The sequence below is a fragment of the Protopterus annectens genome, chromosome 3.part0, assembly GCF_019279795.1.
Source record: "Protopterus annectens isolate FY-2018-M chromosome 3.part0, PAN1.0, whole genome shotgun sequence".
Taxonomy (NCBI): Eukaryota; Metazoa; Chordata; order Ceratodontiformes; family Protopteridae; genus Protopterus; species Protopterus annectens.
Window position 1 is genome coordinate 530,599,574 of NC_056731.1, and position 19,939 is coordinate 530,619,512.

The window sequence follows — 19,939 nt, forward strand, 5'->3', positions numbered from 1 at the left end:
GCTGTCTGTGTATGTCCAAAGTATGCAGTAGCTTTTCCCCCCTATTTTGAGGATTGGGGAAGAATGCAGGCAGGTGAATAGCTTGATTTAGACACCCTGGAAATAACTTTGGGCATGAATGTAGGATTGGTTCTTAGAGAAACTCTGTCTTGATGAAAAATGAGGAAGGGGGGCACTGCCATGAGTGCCTTTATCTCCGAAACTCTTCTTGCAGATGTGACTGCCAATAAAAAGGCTGTCTTCCATGAAAGAAATTGCATTTCTGAACTTGCTGCTGGCTCAAATGGAGGAAGAGTTAATTTTTCCAACACATAATTGAGGTCCCATGCAGGTACTGGCTGTTTTCTGGGAGGTTTGATATTCTTTATTCCTCTTAGAAACTGTCTTAGCAATGGATGAGAAAACACTTGAGGGTCACAGTTGTATTTTGCTGAGATTGCTGAGGCATGAATCTTTATTGAAGAGTATGAAAGCCCAGTATGAAGTAGTTCTGCCAAGTATTCTAAAATCTGAGGTATACTCGGTAATGCTGTGTCCTGACCCCTGTTGGCATTCCAGATGCTGAATCTCTTCCATTTGGCTGAATATGTTTTTCTTGTGGAAGGCCTACGTGCTTCCAGCAGGATTTCTTGAACCGATTTTGATAGAGAGTTAGGAGGAGAAATCATGTTAGCCTCCAGGCTGTCAGATGTAATGATTTCAGGTCTTGCTGTACAGTCCTGTAATTGTGTTGTGTTAGGAGCAGGGGCCATAGGGTCAGAGGCCATGGTTCAGTCCGAGTTATGGTCAATAGCAATGGGTACCAGTGCTGCCTTGGCCAGTCTGGAGCTATCAAAATACCTGTTGGTTGTTCTGCTTTGATCTTCAGTATCACCTTGGTCAGCAGAGGCAGAGGAGGGAATGCATACATTTTTAGAGAATTCCAGCTGAAGGAGAGAGCATCCGTCTTCCAGGCTAGAGGATGGTGAGTCCTTGTGCAGAACTTTTTCAGGTGATGATTTAAATGGGAGGCGAAAAGATCTACATGTCTTCCCCATGTCTTTGTCAGTTGAGAGAAAATGTGAGGATGCAGCATCCATTCGTGTGGATCCATGAAATTTGTGCTCAGGTTGTCCGCCAGTACATTGTCCTTGCCTGGTACAAACTGGGATTGTAAATGTATCTTCAGGCTCAGGGACTTTTCCCAGAGAAGCATTGTTAGTCTGCAGAGGGGATAAGAATGAGTGCCTCCCTGCTTGTTTATGTACCACATGACAGTGGTGTTGTCCGTCCTTATCAGTAAATGCCCTTGTTGTAGTGATTTTTCGAAAGTCTTGATTGCATGTATCACTGCCAACATTTCCTTTTGGTTTATGTGCAGATGTCTTTCCTTTGGTGTCCATTGCCCTTGAATGCATCTGTCCTCCATGTGCGCCCCCCATCCATGGTCTGAGGCATCTGTTGCAATCATTTGGCCTGCTTGAAGTCTGTTGAAAGACATGCCTATGTTTTGCTGACTGGCTTGAGCCCACCATAGAAATTCTTTTTGCAGACATGGAATAAGTGGGATTATGTCCTCTAGGCTTTGGCTGTGTTAAGACCATAAGTTTTTTAAATACCATTGCAGCTTTCTCATATGAAGTCTTGCCAAAGGTATCAGAAGGATGCAAGATGCCATGAACCCCAGGGCCTGCAGGATTTTCCTTGCAGTCAGCTGGGAGAGTTTTGCTAGGCCTTTGAAGTACTCTGGTAAATGCTGCTGTTTTTCCTCTGTGAGGTAGGCCATTTGGTTTTCTGTGTCCAGTTTGGCTCCTAAGAATATAATCTGTTGGGATGGCAGTAGTTTTGACTTCTGAATGTTGACCGTGTATCCCAAGGCCTGCAGTAGATGCATGACATAGTCCAAATTTTCTTTTAAGGTTTGTTTGTTGTCCGCTTGTATGAGGCAGTCGTCCAAGTAGGGGTATATTTGAATCCCCTGCAGTCTGCAGTGTGCCACTACTGATGCCAGGCATTTCGTGAACACTCTGGGCGCAGTAGATAAGCCAAACGGCAATGCTGAGAATTGATAATGCTCTATCCCTGCAAGAAATCTGAGGTATCTTCTGCAGCCTTGTCTGATAGGGACATGCAGGTATGCCTCCTTGAGGTCCAGAGTGACCAGCCAAGACCCCTTGCCCAGCATAGGAAGGAGTTGCTGCAACGTCAGCATTTTGAACTTTGGCACTATGAGAAAAGTGTTTAGAGATGACAAGTCCAGTATGGGTCTCCATTTGTTTTCTTTTCTTGGAACAAGGAACATCCTTGAATAAAATCCCCGGCCTTGCTCCTGAGGAGGAACCCTTTCTATTGCTTTTATACTTAACAGCTTGGAAACTTGAGAGAGTGCCTCTGCCCTTTGATGATGTGGCAGGTTTGGCATGCCTTGTCTTATTGGTAATGTGTGGAAGTGGAATCTGTAACCTTTGTCTATCAAATCCAGAATCCAGTTGTCCTTGGTTAAAATATGCCAGTTTTGTGAGAATAAGGATAATTTTCTGCCCAAGGGTGCTTCTCTTTGAACCTTTGTAGGCGGAATGAAAATCAAGTCATTGCGATTGTCCTTGTGGTGCAGCTGAACTGTCTGTACCACTTCTTTGATTTGGAGGTTGCCATTGGCGTCCCCTGTAAGATCCTCGGTATTGCCCTCTACCTCGGGCACGTCTGCTTTTTCCCCCTTGAAACTTGTCTGAGCCAGGGAAGGACCAATTGTTTGAGGGCCAGTTTCTGCTGAATCTGGGTGGCTGAACCTGAAGGAAATCCTTGACTGTCTGTACTGACTTTGCTTTTTCCTCTATGGATTTCAATACATCTTGTGCATTAGCACCAAAAAGCTTCTGTTTTTCCAAAGGTGCATCAAGTAACTTTACTTTAACATGGTCAGGCAAAGACTGATCCTTTAACCAAGCATGTCTACGTATCACAGCCCCAGTCATAGCTGCCCTACATGAAGCTTCCAGTGCATCATAACCACACTGAAGAAAATGGTTATTAACCTGCTGAGTGTTATGTATATGATCCTGCAATGCCTTTTTATCAATAGGCTCAGGAGAGGCTAACTTTTTCTGTAAATCATCCAGGAGAAAATCCTGGTACTGAAACATGTGAAAAAGGCAATTTAGCGACCTCATGGCCAGGGTAGTAGAAGTATATACTTTTTTACCCCATCTCTCCAGGGACCTTGCTTCCCCATCTGCTGGCAGTGGGTTTTGGCAGAGGAGGTAGCCACTCCCTTGGGGCCCTGTGAAATAGTTTCTAGATCCACAGAGTGGGCCTTAAAAAGGTGCTTGTGGGTGTCAGGGACCCTATAATATCTGTCCGGCTTGACAGGAGCCAGAGGAAGAGAATCAGGGTTAGCACTGGAGTCAGAGAAAACATCATCCAAAACATCCATAACAGGTGGAATAGCTAAAGGCCTGTGCTGGGGAAGCTTGAGGAAGGTACGAAGCCTTTTCCTGGAGTCAGAGAATTCCTGACCCTGCCATTGAAAATGTTCCCTCATGGAATGCAGGACTTCACCAAATGAGAAATCCTCTGGAGGGGAGGCAGAGGGAATTGATTCCTCAGCATCAGAGTCCTCGTAGGCCTGGAAGGATTCTTCTTGGGTATCAGAATGTTCAGAATCCCCAGAGGCTTCATCCGAAGAGAGGTCGTCCGCCTGCTCAGTTCTGGGCCTTTTCTCTGCAGGTGGCTGAGAACCCCTCTCCGGATGAGGATGAGACCCCCTGATAAGGGAAATAAGATCAGCAGCCAGAGACATGATTTGCTTATCAGAAGAAGGGGCCTGGGCAGTAGGTGTAGGATGGGCCTTGGCCTGACTGGCGGCCTTAGCACGTGCAAAGGCCTTGATGGACATGGATACAGGAGGCCTAGCAGCCCCACGTGCAGGCATAACCTTGTCCACAGAAATGGTGTCGAATAGATCCAGAACTTCGGTTTCCGGAGGAAAATCAACAACCGGCACCGGAGAGATCTCCGAGACCGAAGGTCGTGTTAACGCTGTGTCGTCGGCCTGGAGCGGTAGATTTACCACTTCCGAAGGAACCGGAGCAGTTTGGGAGTAGCATCGGTAGTGGACGCGGGCCGAGGATGTCGGTCCCGGTCCTTGCGTTTTTTAGCAGATTGGGTAGTCGGTTGATCCGACGGCATGATATACGCAAAAGATTCACCGAAAAAGTCCTCGGCGAATTCTGCCCGGCGCCTGAGAGTGCGCTTATTAAAGCAGGCACAGGCAGCACAGGCCGAGACGTCGTGGTCTGGGCCCAGGCAAGGAAGGCAGAGAGAATGGAAGTCCTTATGAGATATTTTGTTTACCACAAGACAAACAATTATTAACTTTCTCAATTTGTTCTGACATCGGCTGAGGCAAGAATAAATGTTCCCCAACGGGGTACTTAGCTTTTAGATGACTTCGGTACTGAAAACACAGGAGCTGACCGACCGGCACTTGCGAACTGCTTCTGCTTCGGGTACCGCGCGGCAAGAAAGACTGAAGAAGATGGCGTCGGCCGATGCCTTTATACTCCAGCCGTGGTGATGTCGGAGAGGAGGCGACACCAGCCGACGCCGGACCCAGACTTCGGAATTCGGCCGACCGAGGGCTGCCTGAGGCAGGACAACCCATATGTTATGACTGCAGTTGCATTCTTGAAGGACATCTAAAAGTTACTGTGGTTAAATACACAAAATTTTTTTTTTTTTAGAACACTGTACTAGTAAGTCCATGTTTTCAAAAGATAAAAATAGTAGGATTAGATGAAAGTAGGAGGTTGAATTGACGTAGGTAGGAAGTAGATAGTTGGGCATAGGATGTTGGTTACTAGATGTGAGAAAAAATGGAAGTTGGTGTTTGAAGTAAGTGAAGTGGAAGACGGAAGGGAATGGAGAATAAGTTAAGAGGGGTGGGAGCAGGAACATTCCCATGTGGATGTTAGGTGTGAGTAAAGTGATTTTTTAAAGGATGGGAGGCTAGTGATGGTACGAATGGAGGGAGGGAGGGCGTTCCATAGGTGTGCAAGGGAAAAGGATAGTAGGTTTTGTCCTGGGGGGCAAAGGGGTTTATACACTTCAATTAGATATTGATTGCTAGATCTGAGGAGTCGTTGTGGGAGGTGCATTTTAAAGGTAAAGGAGAGGGAGGGACAAAGGGAGGGTTGGTGATTGAGTTTATGTGCATAGGTGAGCTGAATATAGGAGAGGTAGTTGGGAAGTTCTAGCCAGTTGAGTAGGTGGAGAGGTAAACAGTGATGGGATGATTGTCTGTTGTTAGTGGCGAATCTGGCTATTTTGTAGTAACAAGAGGACAGTTTTGATTTGAGAGTAGATTGTAGGTTTGTAAGGAGAGGGGCACCATAAAGAAGGGAGGGTAAGAGAAATGTAGTACAGAGAGTGAGCTTAGTAGCTGAAGTGAGGTATCGGTTGTGTCGGTAGAGCATACCGAGTTTTTGGTGTTTTTTTTATGTTTAGTAGAAGATGGGAATTGAATTTAAGCTTGTCATCAATCTGGACTCCTAGTAGTTTAGTTTCAGGTACCAGCTCAAGAGGTGTATTATTTTGGTTGGTGATAGAGAATAGATTTCTGTCTATGGTGCTAGTATTGGAGGGGATGAATATCATAAGTTTTGTTTTTGAAGTGTTGCGGGCTAGATGATTGTCTTTCATCCATTGTTCAGTGGTGGAGAAGGCATTTTGAGTTAGTTGTAAGAGAGTTGGGCTGGATGGGGCAGAACAGATAATTGTAGAATCATCTGTGTATTGAATAATGTTAGCATAAGGAATGGAAAGGAAAAAGTCGTTGATGAATATAATAAAGAGCAGGGGACCCAGTATGGAACCTTGTGGGACACCAGTGGGGGTGTTGAGGAAACAGGAGGTAGCTTTTTTCTATTTGACAGCTTGTTGCCTGTTGAAGAGGTAGCTGGTGAACCAGTTAAGAGATGATGGAGAAAGGTTTAGGTTAGATAATTTAGTAAGTAGTAAGTTATGGGAGATAGTATCGAAAGCCTTAGAGAGGTCAAGTAGGATGGTAGAAACTGTAAGACCAGAATCTCTAGCTTTGTTTACTATTTCTAGGAAAGATAGGAGGGTGGTCATAGTGCTGTGATTGGGTCTGAAGCCGTGTTGGGTGGGAGTTAATAAGTTGTTGTCCAAGAGATAGGGAAGGAGTTGAAGATGGATACATTTCTCGAGGAGTTTTGAGATGGGAGAGAGAATGGCAATGGGCCGAAAATTGGAGATGCTAGTATCTGTGCCTCCTTTGTGGAGGGGAATGATGAAAGCCTTTTTCCAGAGTTGTGGAACAAGACCTTCTTGGATAGACCGGTTGATTAGGATGCTTATTGGGAAGGCAATGGCTTCGGCAGCTATACTGAGGAAGTATGAGGGAATGTTGTCGGGGGCATTGGTGCTAGGTCTTAGTTTTTGCAAGAGTTTTTTTATGGTAGCAATAGGGATGGGTTTGATGGAGAATGGTGGTGGTTGAGAGGAGGTAAGATTAGAGACTGGAGATGGAGAGGGTGGGGGAGGAGAAGTGAAGGTAGGAGGTGGGGTGTTATTAGAGAAGGAAGAAGTTAGTTTGGAAATAGAGTTTATGAAGAAAGAGTTAGAATTGGGTGGCAAGATCAATGTCTTGAACATTCGGGTCTGGACTTGGGTTAGCAGATGTGCCAGGTTTTAGAAGGTTAGAAATACCTTTCCAGAACTTTTGTGGATTTGTTTTATGGTTGCTTTGGAGTAAGGAGAAGTAGTTTTGGCGGTCTGCTTTGATAAGTTTTTTAATGGAGTTGCGTTGAGTTTTGTACTCAATGAGGGTAGAGGGGGTTTTATTCTTATGGTAATGTCCCCAGGCCTTGTCTCTAAATCGCATGACAGTTAGTGTGTTTTTTGTTAGCCAGGGGGCAGTTTTGTTTTTTATTCTTTTGTTTTTTGTGGGAGCGTGACTATCTAGAAGGTTTAGGAAAATTGTGTTGAAGAGTTCAATAGCATTTTCCAGGGGAAGAGTTTTTAAAGGGTGCCAATTGAGTGATTTTAGTGAGTCAGAGAAGGCTTTTGGGTTGAAGTTTTTGTGGCATCTGGTACTGATGTAATTATGAGTTATTTGTAAGGGAGAAGGTAGACGCCGGACAAAGGTGGGAAGATGGTCGCTGAGGGAGTCAGGAAGAGTACCACTGTCAGGGTAGTAGTGGGGGTGGGATACTAGGATCCAGTCTAGGATACTGCCATTGAAGTCTTTGGTGGGTCTGGTAATAGAGTTGATGAGTTGAGAGTAATTATATAGGTTGATGTTTAAGGAGTGTGCAGGGGACTGAATGGAGGCCCAGTTAATGTTCGTGTCTCCCATGATTATAATTTCATTACTGATATTAGTAGAAAGCCAGGAGAGGATATCTTCGAGTACTGAGATATTGTCACTAGGGGGAATGTAAAGGGAGGCTATGCATATGTGTTTGTGTTTATTTAACTGAAATAGAGATAGTATTAATTCAGCGCTACCAAATTGGGGGATGGGTTTGTTGTAAGGAGTTATGCAAAGGGAGGATGAGTAGAGTATGGCTAAACCACCACCTTTTTTGTGGGTTCTGTCTTTTCTGATGATAGAGTAACTGGGTGGTAATATTTCGGCATCTTTTATATGATGTTTTAACCAGGTTTCAGATAAGGCTAAGATGTCAGGCTTATTATAGAGAAGCAAGGCTTGAAGGTTGGGGAGTTTGTTAGTTATGCTTTGGGCGTTAAATGCTGCTAGTAGGATGGATTGAGATGTAGAGGTAGGGTTAGTTGGACCAGGGTTGGGATGAATATCTCCAGATAAAAGTATGCATGATAGAAGTTGAATTATGTAACTGAGGTGTTTGTATTGTTGTGTGTGTGTGTGTTGTGAGTTATGAGATGTTTGAGGGATCTGAGATGTATAGAGGGAAATGAGGATGTAGTGGAAGTGATGAATTTCAAGTGAAAGCATAGATAGTTGTTGATGGGGTATAGGGAAGGGTAAATTGAGATTAGTGAGAGTGTGTGTGGGATGTGAGGAGTGAGGTGGTTGGGTGAGAGTGTGGTATGTGAGTTAAGGGGTTGGGCTGGGTTAGGTAGTAGATGTAGGTGAGGTTCAGAAGGAGTAATAGGGTAGTTGAAAGGTGTGTATAGTTTGTAATCATGGTGGGAGTGTGAGGAAGCTGTGTGTGCTGTTGAGACATGTGGGTGGAAGATAAGGGATGTAAGGATAGTGGGGAGGGAGTAGGATAGTGGGGAGGGAGTAGGAAGAGGAGGAGTGTAGATGGGTGGAGTTAAGTGAAGGATAGGAAGTGGGAGTGGTTGTGTGTATAAATGTAGATGTAGTGGGGGTGGGTGGAAATTGGGGGTAGGGTAGGGGAGCGGAGTGAGCCCTCAGGGCGAACGGAGCGGGAAGGAAAAGAAAAAACAGCAGCAAAAAAGTATCAATTTAACAATTGGCTAAGCTTCTGCTGTCATTCTAAAGGGATCCAGTATCTGTCTGCCTGGGATGACATGGTCGACAGACCACGATGCTTTGCCTGCACCTGTCACCCCTGGGATTCTGGATACTTTTTTAGGCAAGGTTCAAATGACAAATTCACCACCGTAACAGAACAGGCAAAGAAAAACTGAGGGTAATGCTACTCAATGTTAGAAGTCTAAATCTCAAAATGCACTCACTCGAGGCACTCCTTAAAATGGAAAACATCGATATCTGTGCAGTGACTGAGACCTGGTTCAAGGCTCTAGAGAGCACCCCTGCATTACCAGGCTATAACTCGTACCACACTTTTCGGCCATCTAACCTGGGCTAGAACTCCAAAGGTGGAGGTGTGTCCATATTCATTAAGGATATCCACACCTCCAGGCTAGTTGCGCAGCATAATGCATCCGAGGTTAACCAAGAGCAACTAACTCTGGGCCAAATTGTAGCTAGCTACAGATCCCCCACCATGCCCCAGGATTCCCCCTCCTCTTTTCTTGATATACTGGAAAATATTAGGGTTCAACCAAACACCCAAATAATGGGTGATTTCAACTACCCCACCATTAACTGGGAAAACTACTCATGTACCAACTCCTTCACTCAACGCTTTCTGGAAATCATACATTTCAATGTCCTGGATCAACTTATCCACACCCCCACCAGGGGCAACAATATCCTAGATCTACTCATTACCAACATGAGTGACTGGCGTTCCACACCTGAAGTCAACTCCTCGTTGATCAGATCTGACCATAAGCTAATCACCCTAGGTATCTGCATCCCGCCCCCACCCACCATTAAGGAAACCACGATAAAAAAATTCTCCAAAGCCAATTTTATGCTTCTTAACACAGAAGTGGCAAACTTCATGACACCCATGCAGATGGACAATACAGTTATGACTGCTGAATCCTACACAAATGCACTCTATAAGCACTTACACGAGTGCATGGATCATGCTATCCCAAACAGAACCAAGACGCTATCCTCCAAAAAAAAGGAAGCCAATCTGGTGGTCCCCTGCCATAAACAAACTCTACAACAGAAGGAAGAAACTGTTGCAAAAGAGAGTAAAATCCCATGAGTGGAGGAGCTCCCTGGTCAGCTTCAGTAAGAAGCTGAGATCCCTTATAAGATCCTCCAAAACTAGCTACGAAAACAAAATCACCACTGATTCGAAGGGCAGCCACAAAGCATTCTATAGCTATGTCAATAATCTCAATGGCAACATCCAGATCTGCCCTGAGTTACAGCACAATGGCATGAAAATTACAGAACTAACTGATATTGCCAACATCCTGGCAGATAGGTTCAGTGCTAACTTTAGCCTCTCTCACCCCCTAAAGGGCCCATATCTATACAGGAAGAATGCAGAGTCTCTGTAATCACATCTATGCAGGTAAAAGCTGCACATTCTAAAACCAAAAACATAGCATCCATGGGACCAGACAACATCCCAGGCTGCATTTTACACGAACTTCTGAACAAACTGGATCTCCACCTAGGCACCATGTTCAATCATAGTCTCACATCAGGCTTTGCGCCCACTGAAAGGTGCACAGCAACAGTTATCCCACTCCACAAAGGGGGAGCCACCACTGATCCTGGGAACTATTGCCCTATTAGCCTGACGAGCCTGGTCTGCAAGGCCATGGAACTTATCATAGGTTCATAGGTTAGTACTAGGCTATCAGCCCTAGGGCCTATACAAGCCTAGCCATAACAATTCCCTGAATATTTCTTCCCACATTATTTACTTTCCTGGACCCCTGTCTAGCAGGGCGACTGACGTGATCCCTGGGGTGAATTTCCTTTCTCCCATCCAATCGTCAAGGTCCTGGCAGGTCATGGAACTCAAACAAAGACACTGGTAACCTCCAAACTCTGAACCCCACCCAGTTCGGGTTTTTGAGGCAGTCACCAAAGCCATAGACGAGGGTAAGGTGGTTCACTCAGCCTATCTTGACCTTGCCAAGGCATTCAACACCATACCCCATTCTGGAATTATAGCTAAACTCACTAAACTAGGTATAAATCCCTACGTCATAAGATGGGTTGCCAACTGGTTCACTGACAGAACCCACAATGTAAAAGTTGCAGACTCCAAATCTGACTTCAAACCAGTGACAAGTGGAGTACCACAGGGTTTAGTCCTGGGACCTCTCCCATTTGGTATCTACTTCTCTGAAATACAGGCTAACACAGAAGGTTTCTGGCTAACTAAGTTCGCAGATGACTGCAAACTAGAAGCCATAGTAGAGTCCCCAAATGATGTGGACATCCTACAGAAGGGCCTCACTGAGTCAGATGCCTGGTGTCAGAGGCATGGCCTCAAGCTCAGTGCCAAAAAGTGCATTGTCATTGCCCTTTGGTAAAACTCTGTACCCATGAACTACCACATAAAGGGCAGTCTACTTAATGCCGAATGTGTGATAACAGACCTTGGGACAGTAGTGTCTCCTTTGATAATCATATCACCACAGTAGTCAGGAAATTCTTCTATGTGGCACTCCTCATCACAAAAGGGTTCTCATCCAGGAAAAAAGAGGTCACTGTTTCCCTCTACTCGGCACTCATTACACCCATTATAGAGTACAATGCCCCTTTTGGAATGTACCTCAAAAGACATCTGCAGCAGTTGGAAAGGCCACAGAAGTACCTCACAAAGAGAATTACTGCCCGCAAACAGATGCCCTATACTGACTGTCTCAAAAAAAAACTCCACCTTTATTCTGTAGCATACTGCCTACTCCGAGGAGATCTCTGCCTAACATATAAAGCTATGTTAAACCCAGAGCTGTTGGATATGCTACACCTAAAGAAATCCCAATCCCTCCGAGCTACACACTCTAGGAACCTAAACCTTGCCATCACAATAAACAGGACATGCTAGAGGGATACATTCCTGTCTCATTGACTTCCTATACTCTGGAACAAGCTATCCATCTATGTCAAGCAAAGTTCCTCATTAGCACTCTTCAAGAAAAATCTTGATGAGTGAATGGGAAATAGGAAATACACCCCGGGGATCACTTCTATGGCTCTGCTTGACAGAGGCACAGGAAACTAACTTTCTTGGGTGGAGCAAGCCAGGGAACCTTGTTGGCTAGGCTTACTTAGTGCCTTAGGCCGATAGCTTAGTACCTACCGATGAACCTATAATACAAATAATAACTGCAATCATGACCTGGGAAAAAAAATCGCTGTTCCGTGCCTTCGCTATTTTAGTTGTCCAATGTTATCAGCTTTCGATAAGCTGATATAGATCCGTGGAAGAAAGATATGCAGACAGTTCCAATAGTAGTAGGAACAGTGGGTCTTATAAAAAAGAATCTACAATCGTACTTCGATACATTAACAATACATGTAACTCCATACGAATTGCAGGAGTTGTCACTGCTGGGCACATCGCGGGTGCTAAGAACAGCACTTCTAGCTGACATCAAAGACTGAAACAATACTAATTTTATGAACTTTAATTATACTTTGACTTAGGAATGGGGTCCATTCCAGTTATGGTATTAGAAACCCAAAAGATTTGGAGAAATTAAAAAAGAGTGAATCTGTGGTCACTCATCCATTGATCGAGGCTGCATGTGAAGAGGGTCAGGGAATGGCTTTGTTTCACATGAATTGAAAGCTTATTCCAGAGAAGTGGCAGTCTCTGGGTGATGTTATCTCCCTCTCCAGCATGACCTGTTAATGTCAGAGGACAGGTTAAGATCCCTGGAGCGAGTGACCTTTATGAAGTTTGATCTACAAATGTGTAGCATTTCCATCAGGGACAGGTCAGAGACTGCCCTGTAAACCCGGCACAGGTCACCCCTTAACAACCTGTAGGAAGCAGCATATAGTTACAGGGCTTTCAGTCTTTCTGCGTAAGACTTGTTTTATGTACCCTGTAATTTCTCGGTGAGAAACCTCTGTGGTCTCTCCAACTGTTGCAGGTATCTGTTGAAGTACATGCAAAAGGGAGCACTCTACTCAATTACTGGTCTGATGAGGGCAGAGTACAATGGAATTATATCATCCTTAGACCTAAATGTGATGCCTTTACTTATAAGGTGTGCCACACAGAAGGATTTCCTTACTATTGTGGGTATGTGTTGGTCAAAGTTCAGGTTGCTATCATCCTATGCACCCAGATCACGTATCAGTGGGTCTACACTTAGAGGGGTGCTGTCTATAATTCAATTAGCAGGGATGCCAGCTTTCCCAAAAGGAATAATTTATTTTTTACATTTAGCTTTAATCTGTAGATTTGGTGCCAGTCATTTGTCTGTGTTAACCCTGTCTGCAGTATATTAACATTATTGAAGGACACAATGATTGCTAAATAGTCAGAAAACTTGGTCAGCCACAGGCCATCTAAGTTTGCCTGGACTTCAAAGAAATACATTTTGAACAGTAAGGGGCCCAACACAAGACCCTTTGGTATGCCACAGATGACTGGTCTTTTGCTATATGTGAAGTCACCCACGTTGACAGTATGTCTCCTGTCAGCAAGCCAGCTGGCTATCCATCTAGTACTGCAGGGTTAATTTCCAATTGGGAGAATTTCTCTATAATATCTGAGTGAGGGGAATGAGTTAAATTGCCTTGGCGTGGTCAAGATAGGTGGTATGCACTGTCTTTCCCTCGTCCAGGGCCTTGGTGACTTTCTTGAAGAAGTCAACTATGTTTAACAGGCAAGAACTACTTTTAATGAATCCAAACTGGGTTGGGTCCACAATTTGGAGATTATCTATGACCTTGTTAATTACGTCCATAATGGTCCCACTGATGCCATGTTTTTGGCCTTGGACAGTGCGGAGATCTGCTCTCTTGAGATAATAGGCTGAGGAAAGGTACCAGATATACTTTCGGAGATGAATGGAGGGGACTGAAGGATGAAGTTTACTCCAAATCTGTCAGTTAGCAGGGTTGGCTATTACCTTTGGGGGAATGACTGGTGCCATCCACAACCAGTTCAATGCATAGCTGGGTATTCCCTTTTAGATTTCAGACATAGTTAAAGACTGTCTTGTGATTATTCTTAGCTAGGGAGTTTATTTTTGCTTTGTAATTAGGTTTGGAGGACTTGACAAGCTCTTTAATTTGTTTGCTTTAGCTAGAGAGGGATTTCTTCCTCTGATGACCCAGTTCCCTCTTGTTCTTGGACATTAGTTTCGTTCTCTTGTTGTATACCCTGTTTATACTAGGGGTCCACCAGCGTGGCTTGTTTTTTCAGCAATATCTAGTTTTAATACGGTTAAGTGCAGCAGATTCCATATAGGTGCTTCAGTGCTTATACAAGACACTGATGAACACCTCTGCATAGGAGTCTGTGTTATTTGCATTCGAAGGGGCTTTGAAACTTGTTATACTATCACTTAGTAGGGCATACTTTGTCTGTGAAAAATGTTTAAGCATTTTTAGCTTGATGAAGTATCTGGCCAGTACTGCAAGTGACTCCATTAAGTCCAAGTATGTGGTATGCTTTTCCTGTTTCGTGGTAGGGGACCTATAGCTAGCTATGATATGGTAGGGGGCTTTGCCTATAGTTAATTGGGCATGGAGTAGCTCAAGAGAGTTATACTGTTTGACCGGTCTTGAGGCGTACTTATCCTAAATGAGGATGGATACATCTCTTTCCTTTGGTTCATTCATGCTCAGTTTGTGTTCTGAACATATGGAAAGCATTGCAGCCCTCCACAGCCAGGGTGCTTTCCACACCTTTGAACCATGTCTCAGTGACTGCACAGATGTCAGCATCTTCTAAAGTGAGGAGTGGTTCCAGGGAGTGCAGTATCTTGTTTGGATTCCTAGCATTAAGTCGCAGTACCTTGAGTTTATCTAGAGAAGATTATGTTATGTTGGGAGTTTGGTTATTTTGATTTTGCTTAAAAATGGAGCAAGGGGGGTGGCTAATGCCTTTGCTAATATCCGAAAGTCTAGAACAGACAGGTGCAGACCATCTCTGGCAAAGCAGTGTGGCCTGCCGACCATGTCTTCCCAGGCTGACAGATATTGGACCCCCTTGGACTGACACCAGAAGCTAATCCAATTGTTAAAGTCAATAATTTTTTGTTTGTACTGTGGCATTATCCTTGGCAAAGGTAGAATGCTGCTTAAGGCTAGGCTTATACATGCCAGTGACACAATTTAAAAGCTCAATCATGTCTCTCTTCATATAGTCCAGTGAGGTACATCTCAAGTCATTCACCCCACATGGACTATGACAGAATCATACCAGAACTTGCGGCTGAGTAACTTGAGTGCTTGAGTGATTTGACAGATCTTGGCACCTGACAGGCAGCTAACCGTAACCCACTCCTTATCCAGCCTGGTGAGGGGAACATCTGTGTGTCTTACAATGGAGTCGTCTATGACCAATACATTAGGTTTTGTGGTGGTACATCTTATGGGCTTATTTGCTGAGACACTGGTGTGTATGTGTGTGTGTGGGCTTATTTGCTGAGACACTGGTGTCTATGTGTGTGTGTGTGTGTGTGTGTGTGTGTATATGTGTTATTATGAGTTGAGGTTGTGTTTTGCATTATGTATGCATGCAAGTGGTTTCCTGTTTGGGAGGCCTCTGATCTTTTGGTAAGTTACCAGTGAGTACCTCTGCATATGTGGGTTTGTGTGTAATGTCCTTATTTATTGTGGAAAGTGTATATGGTATTGACAACCTGTTTGACATTCAATTTGTCCTTACGTGAGAGTTTTGCCTTCAATTTCACAGTGTTAATCACATCTCTCACGTAAAGTATTTGTTTCTTTCAGGAGTAAGTGGTTGTCAGTGTACATGAGACAAGTGCTACATTGCTTCAGATGCCCATGTCTATCAAGCTGGTCAGACAGATGATGAGAAACTGCCTGTCTATGACAGCAGGCTCTTACTGTATGTTACTGCAAGTTAGATCAGCACACTTCTGCCACAAGGGTGGTGAAAAAAAACACCATCTTAACGTAAAATGGAGACCAAGTTTAACAAGATCACACAAACTGCCTACAACTAACAGATACAATACACTACAGTGCAATTAACTACTTACAGCAGCAGTAGGCAGTACAGTTTTTTTTAACTGCTGAAGTACAGTCACAGTGTATAAGAGAAGGGCAAAAAATACATAGAGGCCTTTTTTAAGTTTCCCAGCTCAGACAGCCCATGTAAACACCTTTTGCCACTAAATGAATAATCCTAGTCCTCCTAATGTAAAAGCACAGTAAAGGCATGTTGGGAGTGAAACACTGCCACAAACAAACTTAAAAAGATACAAAATCCTACCACAAACAAACTTAAAGATATGGATACAGCAGTGTACTTTAAACAGCTTATGAAAGTGTGATTATTCAATGAAAGTATTTTGCATTGTATAAATGAACCAAGAGCCACTCAATTGTACAGAATTTATAAATGCACTAAAAACAAGATAAGCTAATTAACAAGACCACCAGCCAATAAAACTACACGCAAACATCTCATGCGTTTCCTTATCCTAAACAGACCTGACTACCTCCCAGTGCATTAAATGGAAAATCCACTGACCTCCTGTTGTAAAAACAAGTGCTTGCTAGCATGTAAAAATACACTAAGTTATCCAACAGCTACCTAGATAATGAATTCAGATCAAGTAAATCAGTAGAACAGAAAGAGAGGCAAAATATATTTTCTAAATATAAGCACAAGGAAAGGCAAATAATTCAAGATATTAACAGCAGTGTAGAAAGGGAGGAGCTTATTAAGCTCAATTTACAGTAGGGGGTGGGCAGCTTAAAATCACCAGGTTTAAAACAAATGAGAGGGTGGGTGGAAAAACTAGTAGGGAATCACTAGCAGTGCTTCAGTTTATGCAGACTTCAAATATTTTCAAAAAAAGACAAAGGCCCAAGGGCTTAGTGCCTAAACCTCTGGCTTTCTCTTTGCTCTGCTCATACTTCCAATGGTCTGGGCACTTGGAAGTTACCTTTAAGGTTTGGCGTCTATCTGGCTGTTATATCCTATGCAGGGTATAACACACACAGCTTAGGCTACTGCAGCTGTAATCAAATGATGAGTTTTTACGAAATAAATTGCTTGAGACAGGGGTATCTAAAACTTCAGCTGTTACATCCTTAGGTAGACTGTCCGACCTCAGCTACACATGTCTTTCAGTGAGGATTCCTATGATGTCACTGATGCTCTAGAGGTAGCTTCCACTGAATCATAACAGCATTTCAACATTTGCATTTACAATGTGTAGCATCCTGCTCAAAGTACAGGAACTGAGCAACAGCACTGCATTCTGCTAAGACATGTCAAACCGCATTTGGGCCCAACTGCTAAACGAACTGGAGATGTACAAACTTTCTCTGAGCTATGTAACCCCCTCCCCCCCAAAAAAAGGAAGTATTTGTATTGTTATCATATGCTTGCAACAAAAAAACAGAACAAGAATAACTTATAGCCAGGAATTCTGGGTTTGCTTTTATATTAAAATCCAGACGTGTTGTCTTAATCATACCAGCATAACAGATCTGCTGACCTATGTGCTGGTGGCTGAGTATACTTGTGTGTGGTGTTTTGCTTCCATAAATCTTGAGAGGTTTTAAACACTGGTGGAATTCTGAAACTATAAAATATCTTACAACACAAGAAGTTTCTGTTACAGGCCAGTTTACACTATTAACAGTTTCACTGCAGATAAAATCTTTGTAAATAAGCCCAAGCACTGAATGGAATAAACTGGAGAGAAAAATAAAAGGTAGAACATAAAAAGTCTTCCCTGGAGAAAGTAGGAGATGGAGTCCTGACTCTGTCCATTCTCAGTACTGCCATAGGATTACTTTGTTGGACCCTAGCTCAGACATATCAAAGCATAGCCATCAGTCATAAAAAAATATTTTTCCAAGGCTGAAGCAATTTCTTTAGCCACTCTTTTATAATCAGTGGCTTGTTCAACTGGTACTGGGCAGATGGACATTTCTCTCTAAGAAGAGTGAACCTTGACAACTGGAGAAGTGTAAGCTCATCTGCCAGTAAAACCTCTCACTTACCTACACCCTTAACTTCCAAAATGATTCTGTAAGGTGCCCGCTTCATCATACATTATTAAGGCATCAATGTTGGCAGAGGCTCTGATGGCAAAGAAACCAATTGCTCTGTCTTAAGTTTGGGAACTGGTAAAACAACCATAACAGCCTCACAAGTACTAGGAGTCATCTCATAGGTTATTGTCCAGTGTTATAGGCTGAAGGCCATTTGAAAAACAATGACACTGAAATTTGTGTTACAAGTTTCATTCTTGAACCAATGATCTAGACCTTTCTTAAAATTAGTCAAACTGTTTGAAAGTGTAGGAGTGGATGGTAATCTCTTAATTTTTTGGGATAACAATATTAATACAGATGTTAAGCTTGTAGGAGAGGATACTTCCTTTCTCTGAATACATTCAATCCTTGTCTGAATGAAATGTTTCACCATCTCTGCGACTACTGTTTTCATCAAGCATTTTTTCTTGAATTTACTTTCTAGGAATGAAAGGCATTTGTCTGTTAACAAGGAGTCTTAACACTTTTGCCTCTAACTTGGCAGCCTGTTTAAATCTGCTACAGTTTTCACATTCAACACACACAAGATATGAAAGCCTTTGGGATTTATCTGACTATCAATCTAATTTATTAATAAATATTGCTGTCAAGGCTGGAATGTTTGTACTGAGAACGGAATAAAAAACTGTAGAGATAAATGATAAATGATGAAACGGAAGAAAATAAAATTTGAATTTTAAGGAAAACAAAGCAAAGCCACTATGCACCAGAAATGCTTCCTGACGTAACAGGAAGACAGACATGCAACACTCAAAATGTCAAAGACTGAGATTGTGAATTGATGGTAACTATAAAATAAAGCCTCACATCAGTTTATATATCGGTACCTAGCTAGCAAGTGGGAGACCAGTGTTTGTTCGTGACAGAGAAGTTATGGCTGGAAAAATACATGCATAATGGGAACCCAATTATTTAGTCTTTGCGACACTCCCAGAATTTTTCCCTCTATGCTGCATCCAGTTTATACATTTATATCTTCTTAACTTTGTAGCCCGTGTGCTCACTGCTACTCCATGGCTTTATTTACAATGTTTAGTAAGCTTATAGACTTAAAATAATCTCTTTTTGATTGCCTTTCCATTTACAGATCAATGCAATGCTGGCCCCTTTCCACTCACATGCAAGACAACCTTTCATAAACTTTCACTACACAGCAAATGTGATAAATGCATTAATATTCCTCCCTTTGGAGCCTAGCAACCTGATTTTCTGACATAATGCAAGTGTTAGAGAACCTTGACACAATACTAAAATTCTCCATCAGACTGTCTGTATGAATACCTGTTAATTGAAAGGTACTAGTTGTTTGTCTTTTTGTTGAAGTGTAAGAAAAAGAATGGGCAATGAACAAAATATCACACAAGAAAATAACCAAAAGATCAAACTGTGACGATGCTGAAAGCCTGCTATGCCTTATAAAACACATGAGATGCAATTTAGTCTCTTTAATGAATTTTAGTTTGAAAAAAAAAAATCAGTATAAAATCATGTGCTTCCTAAATTAAAGATGATAAAAGTCATTCAAACATTCATGTAGAATGAAACACCATGAAATACAGACACCTAGCTAAATGTCAGCAGAACTTTAAATACATATTCATGAACAGTTTTAGTCCTAAACTAGATCACCACTGCAATGTTTTTAAAGAGAAAACAAAAACTATTGTTGCTAACGTCTCATCATTAATTTAGGAAAGCCATGCAAGGTCTAGTGAGTGAGAAAGTTACATAAAAGCTGCCAATATTCAGTGCAAATATATTTACAGGCAAAATTTATTATATTTACAATAAAAACACAACTCAACCATATACTTTTACCCACTGCCAAAAGTACATTTGCTAATGGTTATGTAAATATGATCCTGTTTTAAAAAAAAACACCTTGCTCTGCTTTATGAAATAAATTTTCATATGGATCAATTTACACCTTTCTTCAAGATAAAACAAATTCGTATTAATGAAGATTTTATTCAGGGAAGTAAATGGACATTCAGAGAATACTCACCTAGGTGACTGGACATTACAGTGGTAAATATATTCTGCCACAGTTTCATCATCAAACAGTGACGCATACTTTTGTTTAAAGTCAGGCCTTAAACGCTGAACAAGACTTAATCCTGAATTAAAAACAGAGCAAAAAATATATATGTTATATATATAAATATATTCTAAATGTGTATTACACAGTTAGGCATTATTTCTGCAAAAGAGTTCTAGAAGAATATGACTTTACTTTCTCCTTACATTTAAACAAACACAGATGACATGTTAAAGAAATATGCAAATTAATTTAGTCTAATTTTCACTACTAAATGGCCACTTTGTAAAATTAGCATCCTCATCCATAACATTACTAACCTACTATCAGTT

General features: G+C 42.4%; 1 protein-coding gene across 1 annotated transcript in view; it reads right to left on the reverse strand.

Moving 5' to 3' along the window:
• ABHD5 (abhydrolase domain containing 5, lysophosphatidic acid acyltransferase) overlaps positions 1-19,939 on the reverse strand; it is a 774,004-nt gene that overhangs the window by 188,453 nt on the left and 565,612 nt on the right. Inside the window, exon 5 of the mRNA XM_044064943.1 lies at positions 19,575-19,686. Coding sequence (XP_043920878.1) covers positions 19,575-19,686 — 112 coding nt within the window. The remainder of the gene's footprint in view (positions 1-19,574; positions 19,687-19,939) is intronic.